The sequence below is a fragment of the Thermobia domestica genome, chromosome 5 (assembly GCF_964235325.1).
Source record: "Thermobia domestica chromosome 5, izTheDome1.hap1.1, whole genome shotgun sequence".
NCBI classification, from domain to species: domain Eukaryota; kingdom Metazoa; phylum Arthropoda; class Insecta; order Zygentoma; family Lepismatidae; genus Thermobia; species Thermobia domestica.
Window position 1 is genome coordinate 148,748,719 of NC_137458.1, and position 20,177 is coordinate 148,768,895.

Genomic DNA, 20,177 nt, shown 5'->3' on the forward strand with positions numbered 1-20,177 from the left:
TAGAATTGGTTTCTAATGCAAGGAAAAAGGTTTTGTTTGTTACAAGATTTAGCCCATCCACCTTCGTTGATGATCTTGAAGAATCATTAAGTGAATAGGCCTATGTAAAATCTGTCAAATGTACTAAACTCAAAACCAAACATGACTCTTATTCCTCATTTCATATTGAGGCCCCTGAGTTTGATTATAATGTTATAAGTGATCCTGAAATTTGACTTAAAGGTATTTTAGTTTGTCCGTTCTATGGAAAACTAAAGAAATTAAATGTTACAAATAATATAGAAGAAATTAATGAAAACATAGACTCATCATGGAGAACATTGAGTTATGGAGAACATTGAGGCCTTTTCTAATAAAATAGATATTCTACATTACGACATTTTAATGGTTGGTGATTATAATGTACCTAAAGTGGATTGAGCTAAGAAACAATTTTAACAGGTATTCATTATTATGCTAAATGTAAAGCTAAAATTTTATTTACATTTCTGGATGATCTCAATCTCAATGTTGATTACAACATATCTGACTTAGATTTAGTAATATCTAATTTTAATTTATGTGCTTCCAAGAATGTCCATCCGATTGTGGTGCCTGATAGCTTTCATTATCCTATTGAAATTGCGTTTCCTTTTTATTTCAATACTCCGTTAGTTGGTAAATCTTCTCATTATGCTTATCATAAGAGCGATTATTTAGCCCTTTATGAACAACTTCTTGAAGCTGACTGGACTAATATTCTGTTGAATCGACCTTAATACTGTTGTTATTGTTGTAGAAAATTTAATAAAATCCAGTACGAGTAAGAACATACCTCTAAATAGACCTAAATCTAGAAAATATCCTTCTTGGTACTCTAGGAATCTGATCTCATTAATTAAAGCGAAAGAAAACGCTCATAAGAGATGTAAACTTACTGGTTCAAATGAAGATTATAATGTTTTTGCTTACATACGGAAACAATTTAAAGAAAGGTTAAGGTTAGACAAGCTTGCTTGTATACATAATATGGAGACTGCCTTGTAGTGTAGTCTTCATAATTATGCATTGTATAGACTTAGAAATCTAGTAAAAAAATTAGCTTTTTCTACACATTTATAAAATTATCAGGTAGACATTATTTCGAAGAATTAAAGAATGCATTTAAATTTATTTATTTTAGTTTCCAATGCATTAAAATGTTAGACCAGGCATCCATTAACCTTTTTTAGTGATTATAGTCTCGTACAGGATATCACCAAATTAGGTGTATCGCTCAAGATTTGTATCACCAATTTAGGTGTATCATTTAAGATTGTATCTCTAATTTGTCAGTCAGAGCAGTTTGGCGAAAAATTTTCAGTTTATGTGGTCAAAAACATAGAAATAGAAAAACGGATTTTTCACAGCATTTTTAAGATACCTTTTGTGAAAGCATTTTCAGCACAAAATATAAAGAATGCTCTCAAGCCATATGGAATCATATCACTTGACGGTCGTGTTATTCCCAAGAAAAAACTCGTTCCATTTATACTGACAACATTCCAATCCACAGTCAGCAGCTCCACTTTTGAGAGGACATCCGAACATCTGGATCCACAGGAACTACCTTACTTATTAAGACACCCGAGCATCCGGAACTAAAGCTAATTATTGAAAAACCATCAACTTCACAAAGCAGAACTTCGTCGTCTCTAGTAAATATTATCCTAAAGCTTCTACTACCGAACGTGAGAAACAAGTCCACAAGAACAAGGACAATCGATAGAAAAACCATTAAAAAAATCTTTTCGATTAATTTTTACAACCCCTCAAATATATTTATTTAGATTTTTAACCCCCCCAAATATTTCAATGACGCAGTTTGCGTCATAGCCCCCCTTTGTGGGCACCCCTGCCTAAATGATAGCCAGATCACGTCCGTCAGTAACTAGGCCTACTGCACAGTCAATAACCAAAGGCAGCACAGTTTTTGATCAACTTGGATCCAGGGGATAAAGGTGAGAGGGAACGCGGGGTTGAAATTCCCCACTTCCAGAAAATATCTGTGCCTTTCCCCGACTTTATGAAAAAATACAGCGTATTCGCTAACGCTCTCACCTTTGGTGCAAGCGGTCCCGGGTTAGATTCCCAGTGGGGCCACTCGGTCGAAAAAGTGTAAGAGCTTTTTCAGGCCAGCCATCTTGAGTGAGGTTTTTCCTGGGTTTCCCTCATCCACACGAGGCAAATGTCGGGATGGTACCTAACATAATGGTCCCAGTCCGCTTTCTTCCTTCCCCAATACTTTTTCTTTCTTCTCTTTCCCTAGATAGTGTGCTCGCCGAGGGACGTCATCCCTCATGTACGTGGTGGGCTAAATGGCCTTAAATGTCGACAGCCCAGAAATTTAATTCCTAATCCTTTTTAATAACGTAGCTTATGTTCAATATCACGCCCTATCATTAATGTTAGAAGCATTTAGGACTACATATTTCTATAGGTCTACTTAAACCAATGAAACTTTCTGAATCTATTAGAATTGTTGGACATGTCTCATTTGAAAATATTTTCTATTCATTTTATAAGTTTAGATGATAAGGGGTGTTTGAATGTAGCTATATTTGAAACTTATTTTATAATGTTTATACCTTTATTATCGTAATGAGAATCCTTCCAAGAGAATTTGTTATATTTCCATATTTTATGTGGCATATTTCCAATTTGTCTAAGGTGTTACAAATGGGAATAAACACATTTCTATAGCTTCATTATTTTCTAAAATCCAATTCAATTAGTTACATTTAGATTTGGCTTATTTTGTAAATAATGTGTCATTATAATTAAAAAAAAAACGGCGTATTGGCCTATTTATGAGCCTACGCCAGCTCCAGCGCCATCTGCTAGCGACCGGCTGAACTACGTCTAGCCTAGCACCTAGCACGTGGTCAGCGCGCTGCGACACATCAGGAGAATTCCAGACCTAGTGGCCGTTACGTCTTGTTTTCACGTGACTCCCCAGGTTGCCTTACGAAGCTGGGTGGACGCCGAAAATGGCAAGCACCGGCGAGGAATCGACCTCGGGATCAAGCAGACGAGTCCAACACTCTAACCACTGGAGTACGATGTCCCATATGTCATTATAATTAAAATATGTAATGAAAAGTGTGTGATAATATAACAATTTATAATATTTATGTACGGTGTTAATGTATCGCCAAATTAAGAACCCGTATCACCAACTTAGGTACCGTAACAAAGCAATGGTCTTATATAAGCATATACATCCTCTCTCACACACACATTCCTGTATAATTAATTAGTAATGATTAGGATCAAAGACTCAACATCGCACCAATTTTTCACCAACAATTAGCATTCAGAGATAGGTTATTTACAAAAATGTAAATTTATCACCAAATTAGGTTCCTTTACCCTAACTCATGATCATTTGCTGTTCCGAAAAGTGAGTGCACTCTGGGTTTCTAAACAACTTTGCTCTTTTGCCAGCTCAGATGAGTTGAAGTCTCCACTGTATTGCAGGATCGCTAAGGCGGGGAAGGCCAATACATCCTGGATTGCATTATCACATATGTCGAAATGTTTGCACAGTGGTGACAAAGTGAAGCAGGCTGTCCAAAAATGATTCAAACGTAGTGAAAAAATCCTTAGTATACCAAAGCCTTCCAGTCATTACTTCTAACAAGGAGTTTTATGGGAAAACAAATGCCATTTTCTCTACTTGAAGTGCTTACTATTTTTTAATTTTTGTTTTGTTTTTAAATTGACTTCATCGCCCCTCGAATTAGAAAACTATTTTATAAGTACAGCAATGCTTCACTCTCAATCCTCCACTACATTTAATTTAATAGAGACTACAGTTCAGGGGCATAAATAAGGACCCCGCAGACCTCCGCATTACGGAGGGCCCAAGCCATCACGGGGCCCCCGGATCGTGAAGTAAGGCGTAGAGGAGCCCCATTCCAGGTTGTCTGCAGGGTGCCCCCAAGCCCTTAGTTACGCCACTGCTACAGTTTATGTATAGGAAAAGAACAACATATAATGTGATTCCTACCTGAAATATCCGCCAACTTCACGAAATCAAGGATTAACGGAAATCTAAAAGGAACAAGTTGATCAGAACTGTTATTACGTTTTTTTATTTTCAATTGATAACGTTGACATGCATTTTTCAGTGTTGTTAGACATCCTGACTTATCGAAGTAACTTACAATATCGTCTTTCAAATGAATTGGTGTGTTTGTGTTTGTCCCATCATGTGTCTGAGAATTGGATTCCCTGAAAAAAAAAAAAATATATAAAAATCATCAATTCATTGAGCAAATCAAACCAAAGATATTACATGAAACTAATAATTCATATGGTAGCTATATCTAAATTAGCGATTTTCAACTGTGTAGTATGAAGAGGAGCTCGAATATATCTCATCTGGTGCTGCTTGCTTTAGATTCGATTTCTTGGAGGACACATAAATTTTGACATTGACCTAACATCATGTGACAATTGGAAAGCCCAGATAGTCAATCCTGGTCTAGAAAGCCAGAAATAATAGTAATGGAATTCAATCTGCTGATCATAAATTACTCAACCGAAAGCAGTCTCCTAGACGATAACTAGAGGTTTGCGCGGATATAGATATCATCATTACAGCTTTTGGAGATGTTTCCAGTTCCTGCGCGGATGGTGGATAATAATGTGGATATTCGTGAAAAGGCGATAATTTTATTGATCTTTCTTCCAAACACTACTAACTATTTACATCTTGTAATAAAATGTGACATTTTCAGGACAAATAACCGCGAGAACAAATGTGAAGTGCTTATCTGATTTTATGGCAATATGTGTGAGATGGGTTATTCTTCTTTGTGGATGGTCTTTTATTTCCATTTTACTTTTGCGTTCTGAACAAAGACACGTGTTTCGTGAGTTTAAAAACAAGGAAAAAGTATTTGCTCTAAAATTAATTCACACACACTCGTAAAATTTTACTAGCTTGATAACATTCTTGTCAGAAATTGCATTTGAGGGGACCTTAAGTAAGTAGATACGTTTTCTATTTGTTGTGTTTCTATTTGCATGATCGTATTTCTATTTGTATGATTTATACTACATTGTATTTATCGTAGTTGACTTACAATAAAAATTATTATTATTATTATTAATTTGAATTATTATAGGATTCACGAAACTGTAAAGGAGCTGTTATGGTAGAACTGCTTTTGAAATTGTAATTAAGTTACCATGCAACAGTAACTTTTTACGTATTTGTTACTTCATTACCAGCAGATGTGGATCAAAGTATTGCGGATAAGGATAAAAGTATTGCGGATGCTATTTTTTATATCCACACAGACCTCCAATAATAGTCCTTCATATACTTTGATGCCATGAAGCTCTTGTTTAACTTTAGTACCATGTAGAACCCACTGATATGCAGCGGAAACAGAGATAGCAAATACTTAACAACGCAGATTCTCAATTATTTTTGGGTTTGGAATTCAAGTGAAACGTCCTTCATATACTTTGATGCCATGAAGCTCTTGTTTAACTTTAGTACCATGTAGAACCCACTGATATGCAGCGGAAACAGAGATAGCAAATACTTAACAACGCAGATTCTCAATTATTTTTGGGTTTGGAATTCAAGTGAAACATCCTTAGGTTTAACATTCTAGCTTGAACAGCCAAGAGTAGTTAATTTTGCTGTCAACATATCATCCAATATAATAATAATAATAATAATAATAATAATAATAATAATAATAATAATAATAATAATAATAATAATAATAATAATAATAATAATAATAATAATAAGTACATGTGCAATGGTTTCCTTCCAATTATATCAATATGCCATGGCATCTTAAATTACTAATTAAGTGTGGGATCTGAGCTAGGACAGATTGAAAATCACTCAATTAGTTAAAAAAAAAAAAAAACACTATATACAGCTTCCAAATAACGCTTACTTCATAAATCTTCAAAGTTCACCCGAGTTCGGCCCGAACCCGAAGTGATCCATGCTTTGTAGGTCCGAGCCCGAAGTGATCCATGCTTTGTAGGTCCGAGCCCGGCCCACGGCTAGTGGCTAGTGGTCCATCAGTTGTTCGGCAGAAATTCCAACTCACGTACGCCCGCGACACACTAGCGAGTGCTGAATTAAATGAACAGCCCATATATGTATGATTTTGAGTATATTTTAAAATTAAGTATTTTTTATAATAAATCATTAAATAAATTGAAACTTGCATAGAAATGCTCGCTATACATGGTATTTTCGGTAACAAAAGAAAATATTATTGGTATAATCATTACGTATTTTACTGTTTTCTTTTTGGTCATGAAATAAAAAAAAATTAAAAAGTTTTGTATATGTATCAACGAGTATGATAATGAAAAGTGAAGTAGGGAAAAAGTAATGACATAAATATTTTGTTATTCTACATATTGTCTAAGCAGGTCTATATGGAGCTTTTTTCTTTTCTTTTTCTTAAGTGCTGAATCCGTAATCCCTTTATGCAACGGGGAATTGACATCCGAGACCCACGAAATGAACCTTAGTCTTTATTTAAAACAAAATCACACATATGCTCATGTCTCACTCATATTGTTGCTAAATGCTATTCGAATCCAGCTTAATTTATCATTTTTAAAAAGTTCAATCAAAACTAATTTCCTTTTGCTTAATTTCAGAATTAGGCTTATACGCATTCATTAATCACCCGTTTCCTTTAGCTAGCCTAAAGAGTATAACCATTGGGACGTTAAGCTAAAATAATTGCTATAAACAACTAGATATAGATATCATTTATGAACCTGTATTTTGCTATGCTGGACTCTTGCATTTTGAAAGCGTATATATGCACCTTATTTTCAGATGCTATAAAATATCAAAATGTACGTGATATTTTGTAAATTCTACGGCCAATCTTTAGTAATATGGTGTGTAGTCCGTACTGGATTGGTTGGTGTTTTCGAGAGCATACAAGGTACCTAAACGTAAATGTCAGGTTTCCGAGGTGACATGTGAGCTTTAATTACTGTATATGTGATCTTCCATGGAGAGACAATTATATTTTGCTTTTTGTCACAAAAATATCTTACTTTAGTAATATTATGATCATAAATGCATATTATTTTTCTATGGTCATAAATGCATCTTATTTTTCTATAAAACTTTTCGTTTCCATCAAATTGTAAGGAACAGAAGTTTTATTTATTTCTTACAACGTTTTAAAGAATATTGTCCCACGATAGAGGCTAGTTTTAAATCATAGCTATTTAGTTTTTCTACAGCCAAATTCTTAATAGAAAAAGTTAGATAAGCCTATAACCTAAAATGTGCTACTGATAGAAAAAATGTCGAACGTACTATTGAATCCGGTGGCGTGTACTTGCAAACGGCTGTAGCGTTATTTCAGATTTTTCCCAGGGTGGGGGCAAAGACTGTCCAGCTTCATAAGATTTTAGCGTTTTTTTTTTTTTTTGTATGCAATTTATTAAATTCATATGTTTCTCAAACTCCCCCTTGGCCTTCTCAATACGGTTTGAATCACCCTCAAGACGGACAGTTTCAACTCCCTCTTCAGAAAGATATCAAAAAATAAACATTAACTGACATGGACACAAAATTTACGCGTGTCCTGAAACTATATGAGCTTGGCTGCTTGAATCCCCTTGATTAATTTTTGTGTATGCCACTGATTGTATCGAACAGATATGAAAACATATATTTTGTTGAAGAAATAAGATATATTCGTTCTTTACTGGATAAATACTTGATAAATACTCCTACTTGATTAAAAACTTCCATGTAGCATTCCAATGAACAATTCGTATAACTTGATTCGAACATTTAATAGGTAACACGATTCATTTTACATAACTTTATCCTTTTTTCCTCAATATTTGTCATAAAACGGTCAAACATTCAAATCAGTCACTTTCTAAATCGATTATTATTATTCAAAATATATATTAAACTACTTTACCAAGCAAGTAGTATTATCGATCACTCATATTTAGTCAAATAACACTCAAGAATTATAACGATTTGGAGTAAATGTCACGTTACAACATGTTGTGACTAAATCTAAACATAAGACAGAGAACAGAATTTACAAATCATTTATTATAGAAAAGAACACTTCGACTGTAAAATTGAAAATGAAATTACAAATTTTTAAAATAATTACATAAAGGTAAATACATGTAATATAAATATAGGATATATTAATAATTACATATTATCATTAGTATAATTAACTTCTCTCCAACTCTGTTAAAGAGGGGTCGACGAATTGTACGGTATGCTACAGCACTGTTGCCAAATTCTAATTCGATTTCCAATAGTATGTTTTTCTTCCACTTTCCTCACCCGTAAAGCGAACATTAAAAATAATTTATACTGAAGAATTCTATCACAGCATATCAAATAATAATAATTCTACGTTTATACTCAATTTTTCTTCGTAATTAAGATGGTGCTATTATAAATAATTACATAATATTTTTTATTTTAAAAAATAAATAATGTCTACAATAAATGAGTTCAGACTAGTTTCCACAATAAAATTAAACCTGTTTCAAATTTAGGTTATTTAAAGCAGTTCCTAAACAACACTATATCCCCTGCATTATTATTATTATTATTATTATTATTATTATTATTATTATTATTATTATTATTATTATTATTATTATTATTATTATTATTATTAATTATTATTATTATACCAAAAAAACAGTCTCCACGGGATTAAAAAGCTCAATAATAACATAATTATTGTAAGCTAGTGGACATAATTTGAATGTCCTAATATTAAACTGTTCGAATTTACTGTATTTTAGTGTATGTTTACAGTGTACAAGTATTTTACATTGTTAGATTAAACAGGAGTTTGATTAAAAGGCCAGTACTATATAATTTCTCTTCTGTTCGTAATGTATTTGTATAAATGTAACCAAGAAATTTCTGTCGCTTTTTCACCCACCACCTTCGAACATTGATGTCACCTAATGGGGCGTTTACACTTAGTCGATTTGCGTTCGATTCAGTTGAATTGACGTCACTTTCAACTTAATCGACCGTGTAAACGGGACTTCAACTTAATCGCTTGTTGATCGAAGGCGACTAATCGACTGGCAACTCAATTGAAAGACGTTCTATTTTCTGTGGTTGAAATAATTGAACACATCCATCGATCTGATTCGGCCTAGTTGCTTCGATTTAGTGGCAAATGCAGCGAGTCGATTTAGTCGTGCGACTAAATCGACCAAGTGTAAACGCCCCATAAGACGTACCTGGAAGATCAATAATATTCCCCGTTAGCATCGACGACCTTCTGTCAACGTTCTGGAAGGGCATGGATTTCATCGCGGTAGAACTTGGTGGGCCGTGAAGCGAAGAAGGTAATTATCAAGTGCATTTTGCACCTCTACTAGCGATTTAAACTGGCGTCCTCTAAGGTGATTGTCCAAGGAATGGAACAGGTGATAATCCGACAGTGCAATTTTCGGGGTGTATGGCGGATGCAATAGTGTTTCTCATCCAAGGCACAGAGTCTCGGCATCCTAGTCACGTGGGGCTTAGCGTTGTTCTGTAACAGGAGGACTCCTTTGCGATTCAGAAGTGTTGGCTCCAGAATTTTGAGTTTTTCTTGAACACGGCTCAACTGCTGACAGCACACAGTTACATTGATGCTCTGACTAGCTGCTAGCAATTCCCGATATACGATGCCGCGAGCAGTCCTCCAAACACACAGGAGAACCTGCTTCTGGTGCAGTGCTGGTTTCGGTTGTTTTGGGACTGGTTCATGGGATGCTAACCAATGATGACGGCACTGTGGATCTTCGTACAGGACCCACTTCTCATCACATGTCAACATCCCGTCCAGAAATCGCTTCTTCCTCAGACTAGATAACAAAGAAACACAAGTGTATGGTCGCGTTTCCTTCTAGCCTGGAGTCCAATCATGTGAGACCCATCGACCCAAATTGTAGTCCTTCCCAAGTTGATGGAAGTGCTGCCGAATGGTTTCTCCACTCACACTGAATTGTGGTCCCAGTTCCTCACATATCTGGCCACTGTTTGCCTCAATTGCTACCTCAGATCATTTTGTACATGTGTTGGTCTTCCGCCACGTGGTGCGTCTTCGAGTGTTTCGTCACCGTCGAGTGTTATAAAACCACTGGCACAACCAGGTAGTATGTTGGATATGCTCACACCAACAACTGACCTTCGCCTTATCTCATTCCGATTCAACTCACGGTGTGAGGGCCAATGGAACACAGACCTCCAGAAAAAGCAACAGAACTTTCTTGATTATCTTTATAGATATAAGTCAATGCAGACTTGGTATCAGAACTTACGAATAATCGGCAACTTCGAAACACTATTGCCCTTGACTCCTATTATTTATATCAATTAAATGGAGACACATGGAGTTAAAATTGTCAGACGTTTGGGTTGGCAACGGCCAGGTGGCGACTGTGGCGCCGCGCTGTTGGTAGTAGTGTGTTAGGGTAAATCCGTACTACATGAAGACCAATAGAACGGCAATGTGCAGTGAACTGAGCAGACGATGAAAGAATCAAATGGGGCATCTCTATGATTTCCAAAGAGGGTGAATTGTTGGCGCTCGTTTATATATAGTATATGTTGCGAACATGACAGTGGAACGTATTTCAAGTATGTTGGGTATGTCGCGAGGAACAGTGTTCAAGGTGATGACGGCCTATAAAACTCATGGCAAAACCATACTAGCTAGAAAGAAAAGTGATCGGAAGAAAACCTTCAGTGACAAGTCTCAGCGAGCATTAATGAGGAATGTTACTCAGAATCGTCGTGGACTGCGGTGCAAGTGACGAAGAAACTCAAGCAGCACCTCCTATAGCTTGTGTCGACAATCACAGACCACCGCTAGTTATATGGCATGAACATACGATGTCGGGTTCCACATTTAGAACTGCTGATAAGGAGCTATAAAGGTTTAGGACGACGCCGGTGGTGGCGTAAAGATGCATCGTGGACCGCTGATAAATGAACACGCATGATATGATCGAATAAGTCATCATTCACCTTGTTTCAAGCCATGTGCTGTGTTTGTGTAGTAGATATCCAAAGAAGCGTATTATCAATTCAATAGTGAAACATGTGGCGGCTCTGACTGAGATGCTGTGGGTCGCAATATCCTGGTTTTAGATTAGTAACGTCCTGACACTTATCGATCTCGTCGTTGTCCGTGACTATGCCACCATTTTACGGGAGCATGTGCATCCTATGGTTCAGATATTTGTTTCCGGGCAATGACGTTGTATTTTGGGATGATAAGGGACATACAAAGCTGAAGCTGTTGCGGCGTGTTTGAAGAATGCCGGAATGAAGTTGAGCACCTCTCCTGACCTAGCCAATCCTTGCAAACATGAAAATAATTGATCACATATAGTCAGTTTTCGAGACATGAATCCAGCGCATATTTTCTTCTTCATTCTCTCTCACGGAATTAAGCGACGCACTGGACGTGGATAATGTTCCACATGCTACCATTCACGAATTCCATTGGCTCTATGACTCCATTCCATGTTTCAACAGAGCTGATTTAACGGTGCAAAGTGATTCAGTGCTATAGTAATCTGGTAAGTTGCCATTTTTTTTTTTCAGATGTTACGTGTGTAAACTATCATCTCGTTGTACTTATGGTATATATTCCAAATCCTCCATTCTTCCTCCGGCATAATCATTTTTTGCTTCTTCTTCCTCTCTAAGAGTATCATCACATTTGATATCCATGCAGAATTTCAACGAAGGAATATCCTGTCAATCCGCTCCAAAATGTAGTTGAATCAATCTTCTGATATCACATATTATTTTTTCACAGGAATGCCACATGACATAATGGAAAGGTTAATATCTCCGACTGTTTTTTTTTTAAATCTGACATACTTATCTTGCCACACCAACGTCGGAGTTGTATGCACTCTCACTCCTAACAAGAATTTTTGCAGTCGGAGCATTTCCTCTGCTGATTACAATAGTTAACAAGGTTTTTGTAACACAAGAGAAAACACTTGATCTTGAAGGAGCTCTGTGCGCTGAATTCGAATATGGATTCAGTTTTTCTCCATCACATACAGTTTTCCCGCAACGGAGGATTTTTTTGGAAATTCCCCCCAAAATTTTCCTTTTCGAGTATTTCATGACCAAAGCTCTTGTCCCCTTACGAATAATAGCACAAGAATTAAGCCAAAGAAACCTTGATACTCAATAAACCTTCCACCTTTTAGAACAATCGCATTATTATGTCTAGATAAATAAAGAAACATATTTATATGTCTATGCTTCTATATCTCTTGATTTAGTGGAAAAAACGATTTGCTTCATTGCCACAAGCACAGACATAAAATAGAATACAATGCAATTTACATGTATCACAATATACAATAAACAACAATATAAATATACAAAAAAATCATGAAAAAGTCATTAAAACTACCAAAATGTATGAAACTGCTATTGAGTCACACAATTTTACACTGCTTTCTTCTTTTGTAAGAAGTGTTGCACTCTCTAACAGGGCCCCACAATAATCCCCCATCATTGAAGGACAGGGTGCGAAATCCCCGGGGGGACGGAAGGGATTTCCCCCCATCAAAATTTTACACTTGCGTTTCCCCTTTACAGGCACGTAGGTCCGGGGGGTCCGGACCCCCACCCTTTTCGAGACCAGAAATGAAAAAAAATAAGGAAGGATAAAACGAAATGAAATGAGAAAAAGAAGGATCAGAGTTAAAAATAAACTACAGGTTAAAAATATAAAAGGTCTATAATGAAGCTTTTGGTTACTTTTTCTTATGAGGAGATTTGTATTACTTGAAATACATGGTGGCGAAGTGCGAGAGATATCCTGGAAGAGTCAGGAAATTTGAAATTTCTAGAAAAGTTACCGATTTTTCAGAATTTCTAGTCAGGAAGATTTCAAGCTTCGGAAAGCATATAGTGCTGTTCTGTAATAGCGTGGACATTTTTTTATCATAATTTTAAGTCATCGCATCCTTGCAGTATCAAACATGTTATTTCAAAAACAATTTTCTACTGCTTCTTTAACCTGTCATTTAAAACAGACTGTAGTTGACGGAATAATAAAAACAAAAAAATATGTGGAACGAAAGTTCTGTTAACACTTGATTTAACAAAGAAAGGAACGCAGATAGACTATTGTAAAATATTTTACAAGACATTATTGAGTATGTACTTCTTATAATAGTGAATATGTACTTTTTATAATAGTTGAGGTCATAATGAAAGGAAAAGTGTTATATTTGAATAAACAGAGGAAAGACGTAAATATTGTATAATCTTTTTCAATATATATATATATATATATATATATATATATATATATATATATATATATATATATATATATATATATAGGCCTATATATTATTTTGCTCGAGGTTTCTTCACAGTTTGTTATTGAAATACTTACAAACATATCCTCATTTTATCGTGCTAACAAACCAATATAAGTTGATAGTAAAGTAGTTTAGATTAATCGAGCTCCTGGGCCTTGAGAATTTTATGTCACCCCCCTCCCTCCCCCCGCCGTTACGAAATCCTTTCTAAACGAACCAATATATATTCCAGTATGTAACATCCTTACAGTGATTGGAGATTTAAAAAAAATCTTTTCATACCCCCCACTCTTTCCTTTATTTTTTTTTCATATAGATTTTTTGTGCTTTCTTAAGCATCAGCGCTTTACCAAGAAAACAGAAATTTCAGTTAATAATTAAACGTAAAAGATCTGTAGTATCGAATTTTCTTTTTTTTTTGGGACCATAATAGTACAGAATATTATTTACAGAATCCTTTATATTTATTGAATAAATATAAGTTAAATAATTACTAGCAAATGCTAGCGGATATTTTTTTTTCCTTCGTAACATCTGCCACAGGTGGATAGAAGAAATGTCATTGGTCAGATTTTAGCTTCCAGATTTCTAGAAGCTGGGAGGAAGAGATGTAGAAGCGTCTTTTCTTCATATACCGTGGTGGAAATATCAAGCCCTTTTTGGTTATCAAATTTTTTTTAGTTTAAAAGTTTCCGGCATAAAATTTATTCGCAATTCGGTGTGGAAGTGAAGAAACTATAAGTACAACAAATATGTTCGAATAATCAAATTTCACAGATAGACAGAAATAGTGTTTTGCGATCTAATACTCAGACTTCATTAAGTAAATAAGGACAGCCATATTTGGAAATTATTGAGTATGTCTAATTGTTGAACTATAAAAGTCTTCTGGTTTACCTTTACTCTCGCTCACGTTTGATTTATGTAAAACTGAAAGCAAACATTATTATTATTTTTTTTATGTGACTCAAGTTCAAAATGGTACGACGTATTGCTTATCTGAAAATTGAACACGTAGCCATGCGGGGCTAAAGAGGGTGTTGAGTGCCAAAAAGGGTGTAATGTAGCTGGCTAAGTTTTCATTTCCTCCTTAGGAACCTTCAGTTCCTAGGTGAGTTTTGTGTTGTTGTTTCCTTAACATCAGAACATTATGAAATAGTAGGACCTTAACCTACACTCTCTCTCTCTCTCCCCATTTTCGCATGTTTGTCATTTACTCAAAACAATTAAAAGATGGCTTCGTCATATAATATTTTTTTACAATAGCAAGAATTTTTAATCCCACCATCCATCTTAGATTAATAATTATTTGGTTAATAATATTTTTATGTGTGTATAAGTTTGTAGTGTATATTTATTATTGCTTTGGTTGGGATACACACTAGTGATTATAATGGACTCATATTTATTTTGTTTATATATGATTAGCCCGTTGACATGGTCACTTCTGTATTGAAATTTTAGTGCCGGGTTATTCTCGTGTTAGTAACCACTCTGAATTCGAACTTCCGTATATAGATATTTAGTCTGGTTCGTACTGTGAGTTCCCATGCGTGTTTCTTCGCTGTGCGATGTTTCTTTGTCTCGTGGGGATGGTGATAGACTGCATCATGGATAATTTAGTGATAGCGAAGGGATGTGAACCATTGTAATTTAGTGAGGGAATCCAGGTGTTTGAAAATTTTGATAACGAGTCATTGTGTGTATATTGAATATTCATTTTCGTTGGCCAATGTGGTATTCGAGAGTGCTTAACGTGTCATTAAAAATTTTACCTGTTATTACGTAAAATTTAACTTTCAATAGTTAACTATTGCAGTAATTAAATCGCTTCGTTGTGCTTGCATAGTTTAGGATCCGTTCGTAGTTGTAGATGTGGCGCTAGCAGCGTCGTATTCAAAGCTGATTGTTGATATACAGAGCAAATTAATAGATAGTAAATACAAGAATATTCAACAGAAGTTATTGATAGAAATAGCAGAATATTTTACCGAATAGTGTGCGCATCGGTTAGCTTTCGCAATAAATCTGTAATGCGTTGTTTATTGGAAGGTAAGCCAGAAATTTAATTAGCGATTTTCGAAGTAATATGGTAAAATGTGAGCAGCTGAAAGTAGTAGGAATGATAAATAATATTAGTTTAGATGAATGGAACGGGAGTTTTCGTGGAGTATTTATATATATTTTTTATATGTATACAATACCCCGGTGGTATTGTTTACATATGACAACCTTTATTACGATACAAATAGTGGCATATATATATATTTATAAAAGCATATTATAGTATAGGATTATCGAGTCTATGGGCTATTTTGTAAATTGGGTGGTGTTCCGTAGTGACTAGTACTTGAGAATATAGATATGTTGATTTGTGATTATGAATATTATGAATATAATAGGAACCCAACATATAAAAATATAAGCCCAGTAATGAATATACATATGACAGGCCACTAGATTAAGTGAGTGAGTGTGTGAATGCGATCGGAGTTTCCCAGACCTATCGTCAAATATTATAATTTCGGAAAGCTAATTCATAAGATTGGGTGGAGTGGAATTTAGTCGCACTTCGGTGTGGAAGTGAAGGCGAATAGTATCATAATATCGATGCGTATTGATATCTTGCGAAACTTCCTAATACGTACGCATATTATTTTGTAATGTTATTATACTATATTTTTATAATATTTCCAATAACGAAGAAGATTCGGTGAGGAAAAAGTAATACAGGTTAACACATCCTATAGATTTTTTTTATTTCGGTATTTTCCAGTTTTTTTTTTTTTTTTTTGTTCCATAAGTTTTTTTTAATATACGAATTAAGCACTTTCTTCCTACTTTGTTTTCATGTGAGAAGTTTTCATCTCCTTATATACTTCATGGCATTTGTCATGGTTCCTTCGGGGCAGAGCGATGTCGTGAGGTGGGGGACATGTGTGTGAGCTCACAGTGGGACAGTTTAACATTATTTTACATCACCGATGGACTTGTACTATAACTATCCGATTTATTTTCCAAGCTTTCCTCCGGACATGTAATTTATCTCTTATTGAAGCCGGCTGACATTCTGACTGTTTTGACAATAATGCTAATCTAATGTCAAATGTCGGGATGAAGAATTGATAATGATGATTTAGAGAAAAAGAATATATTTACTTAGTTCATTTTTTGATTATATTACTAATTTACTTACATTTTTATTGAACGGGATTTTTTTTTTTTTTGGAAAATTTTCCTTTCTATTGTCTTCTTTGCTTTTAACCGACTTTTGGTGGTAACGAAGATTGTTTGTTATATAGAAATTTTATTGTAAATTCTAATTCTGAAGGTCGTCTAGCGGAGACGGAATAACTAGGGCGCAGGTACTAAGGGGGAACTTTCTAACGGTAGTCCTCCTTCGTATCTCTGCTTGGTCACAGACTTCTAGCGGGTTTCAGGATAGTAAATCGGTCTGTATTGTGAGGACCGTACGTTTTGGGGTTTATGTTAAATTGTTTCGGTTTAAGTCAACAAATGGTTGCAAGTTTTATCATCTTCGACGACCTAAAAATTGTTCGGTTTTTCATTTGCTACTTCGGTTCTTTTCCTTGTATCTCTGATCAACGATGACTCCAAGACGTCGATTATTCAAAATCTAAGAAGCTAGCGTTATTTGGAATGGGGAAAGGATAAATTTTAATGTTACTTGATATTTTATCGGCTTGGAGGCATTCGATGTTCGCTCTTTGATTTTTTTTTCTTTCTTCTCTCTTTCCTCGAACTAGATTTTTTTTTTTGCCATTTGTATATTCCTTGATATAAGTACTTTTTTTTTTAATATTTATAATAGAGACATCTCTAACAGACATGTTACCAATATATATTTCATTTAAGGGGACTTATAACTGAAGTTCTGGGATTTTGGTTCCGAAATAGGTTCATGATCTTGGAAGTCGTTTCCATATTGCTGAGAAATTAGTCTCCATTAAATATACCTGAAATCCGATATTCATAGTGGTTCCACAGATTATATTTCTGCCAGTTATAGCAAAATAGTATCCTTAACATCAGCTAGGCCTAGCTAATCACCAATAAGGAGGAATATTAATCACCTGCGTACGCAATTAACATGATTTTTTTTTTATTTTGTAAATATACCTGGATGAGTAAGAAAAGCTGTTTATTGATTAAAAAAAAAACAACCTTGGGTTGGATATTTGTGGAAATATTTTTTTTATTTTGTGTATTATTTTTAAATTTTAATATTTATCGTCCATACGAGAATACTGTTGTATAGATATACAAGCTTCTGTTATTGCGAATTTACCAGCTCTTACTATAATATTTTGTAACTAACTCAATATACCCTTTCACTAGACCGAGACTGTACAGCTGTTGTTGAATGTAATTATTAGAAATTTTGTTTTCATATCGTAATACCTATGTTTAAGACTTCTATTTAATTAAATAAGAAAATATTTTGTAAATTGCTTATTTGCACCTCAATTTCAATTTTCTGCGTCGTCTCACTTAATCAGCGATGGGTATACTGACGACATTTTCTGAAATTATCTATGTTGCAAAATTTTAACCTCTATTCGAAATCAATTGTTGGAAAATTAAAATATTAACATTTATATTCGATGTTGCCATGTAAAGTCAATATTTTTGTATATGATTTCTCTGTATGGGCGAGAGTACCTTCAGGAGCTATGAAAATTTTCGTAATCAGTGAAGAATCCGTAATAATCATTCCATTCCAAAAGAAAACTCCAACACCCAAATTGAAAGTTTAATTTACGTCAATTTAGTGCGTTCATCTTTATAGAACAGTGTTTCCCTAGTTATTCATTTGGAGTTGCCATAGTGCGAAATCACATCCAATTTATTCTGGAAGTGCAAATAGTGACAGGTTAACGCAGATATCCCAATATGCCGGAATCAAAATAAAGTTCGGAAATAAATTACTATATTAATTTGGATAGACAGGAATAATGTACTAAGAAGATATATAGATTATGAATCACCTTGAATTTAAGTATGCCCAAATTACAGTGAAACAAGTAGTGGCAAGGAATTAATAATTTACAGGAACTGTGATTTACTAAATTTTATTCATAAATACACCATCTTCTTTGCAAATAGTTGACCTAAAGATATATACATTGTTCTGCAATAACTTTGGAAGAATATGGAAAACTTCAACATATTTAATGCGATGGAACACTTTCCTGAGAATTAAAGTTCAGAAATTTTGTGCTAATTTTTTTTTGTGCAATTTTACTCAATGTTATTTAAAAATTTCATGAAACTTTCTTTGTCTAGTAAAGCCATAAAAGATTTTTTTTTGTTTAACCACTAACTGTTTTGAAAACCATTTGATACGGCAATTTTATGTGAAATACTGCTAAAACCATTTCCATGTTTACTTCCGTTGTGGACGGAGGTATTTCCATTTTGGAAAATATTAATGTGTTTATTTCGGAGTTTAATAATTTTTTTATTTGAATATGTCAAATTATTAAATGTAAATAAAACTTCCAGCTGGAAAAATGTTTCTTTATTTTCTGTAATTTGTAGACCAATGCATCCTAGCAACTAATGGTAGTTTAGTAACATTTTAATTTATTTGTGTATTTATGTATTTTAGGTTGATGTGATGGTGTGGATTTACTCCGATTTGGTTATAAAGAATATTTCAATAGTGAATGAATATATACATATATATATATATATATATATATATGAGAGTAAAATCAATACCCAATTTAGGCATGCACTGAAAACAGTATCAATCGAAATTATGAAGTAATATCACCTTATTACTCCTCTAAATATGATCTAGATATATACACATATATTCAGTGCTGTATCGCACAGAAGAAGATGGAGTAATCGTTGAAACGGTGACTGGGTAAAAAAAAAAAGGGAAATAGTGAAATAATTTAAATTGCAGAGTTACTTTTTTTAATGTTTTCTCTCATGGTTATTCTTTTATGTGGACAGGTTAGATACTGTTTTTTTCTTCTCTTTTCTTTTTCTTCTTTTCTTCTTCTTTCTTTTCCTTTCTTTCTTTCCTAGTCTAACGGCCATACTCATGTCATCTCATTTTAAAGACATTTCAATTTCTTTGGAATGTTTTAATTTCTCTTTTCTTCGGTGAAGTGCCCGCCTTATTCAACACACGGTTAATATCTCCTATGGTTTCTTCTGAAATCGTTGCTATGGAGATGACATGGGAAATGGGGTTAGAGTTTTGTCGACCATGTGACAGGATTTCTTACCGTCTCGTTCGCTACTGAGTTACTAGAATTCCGGCGACCGTAACTTAAGATTTTGTTGTTATAGTGATGAAAATATCTACTGATTAATAGAAAATTTTGATCATAGTGGCTTGGTAACAGAAAACTTTAGGCGATCGAGTAAAAAAAAAAAAAAAGTTTTCATAAAGGAACAACCCAGAAAGAGAGAAGGCATTTCCTATATCATCGTGTATATAGAGAAAGATAAATTGCTTCATGAGTTTCCATTGAGATTGTATTCAAGTGCATTAAGTAAAAAGTAATAGGGGAAAGAAAAATAAGGAGAGAGTTGTAGAAATAGCAAGCTACATACACCTGAGGCACTCACATGGTAATTGTGATATATATATATAAGTGTTATTAATATTTGTTTGTTTGGTAAAATATTTTTTGTTCTTTTCTTCAAGCGTAAATTCTAGGAAATGGCGTCAGTAAACGCATCTATAGCTAATGCAAATGGTAACGACACTAAGTGTGTCCAGTGCAATGACACTCGTG

The 20,177-nt window shown here is 34.4% G+C and overlaps 1 protein-coding gene across 1 annotated transcript in view; it reads right to left on the reverse strand.

Annotated features, from left to right (window-relative positions):
• Positions 1 to 8,281, reverse strand: part of LOC145686167 (minichromosome maintenance domain-containing protein 2-like) — a 44,441-nt gene extending 36,160 nt beyond the window's left edge. Inside the window, exons 1-2 of the mRNA XM_081759180.1 lie at positions 8,223 to 8,281; positions 4,031 to 4,254 (exon numbers count right to left, since the gene is read on the reverse strand). Of these exons, the coding sequence (XP_081615306.1) occupies positions 4,031 to 4,254; positions 8,223 to 8,224 (226 nt within the window). The 5' untranslated portion in view covers positions 8,225 to 8,281. The remainder of the gene's footprint in view (positions 1 to 4,030; positions 4,255 to 8,222) is intronic.
• Positions 8,282 to 20,177: the final 11,896 nt, after the last annotated feature.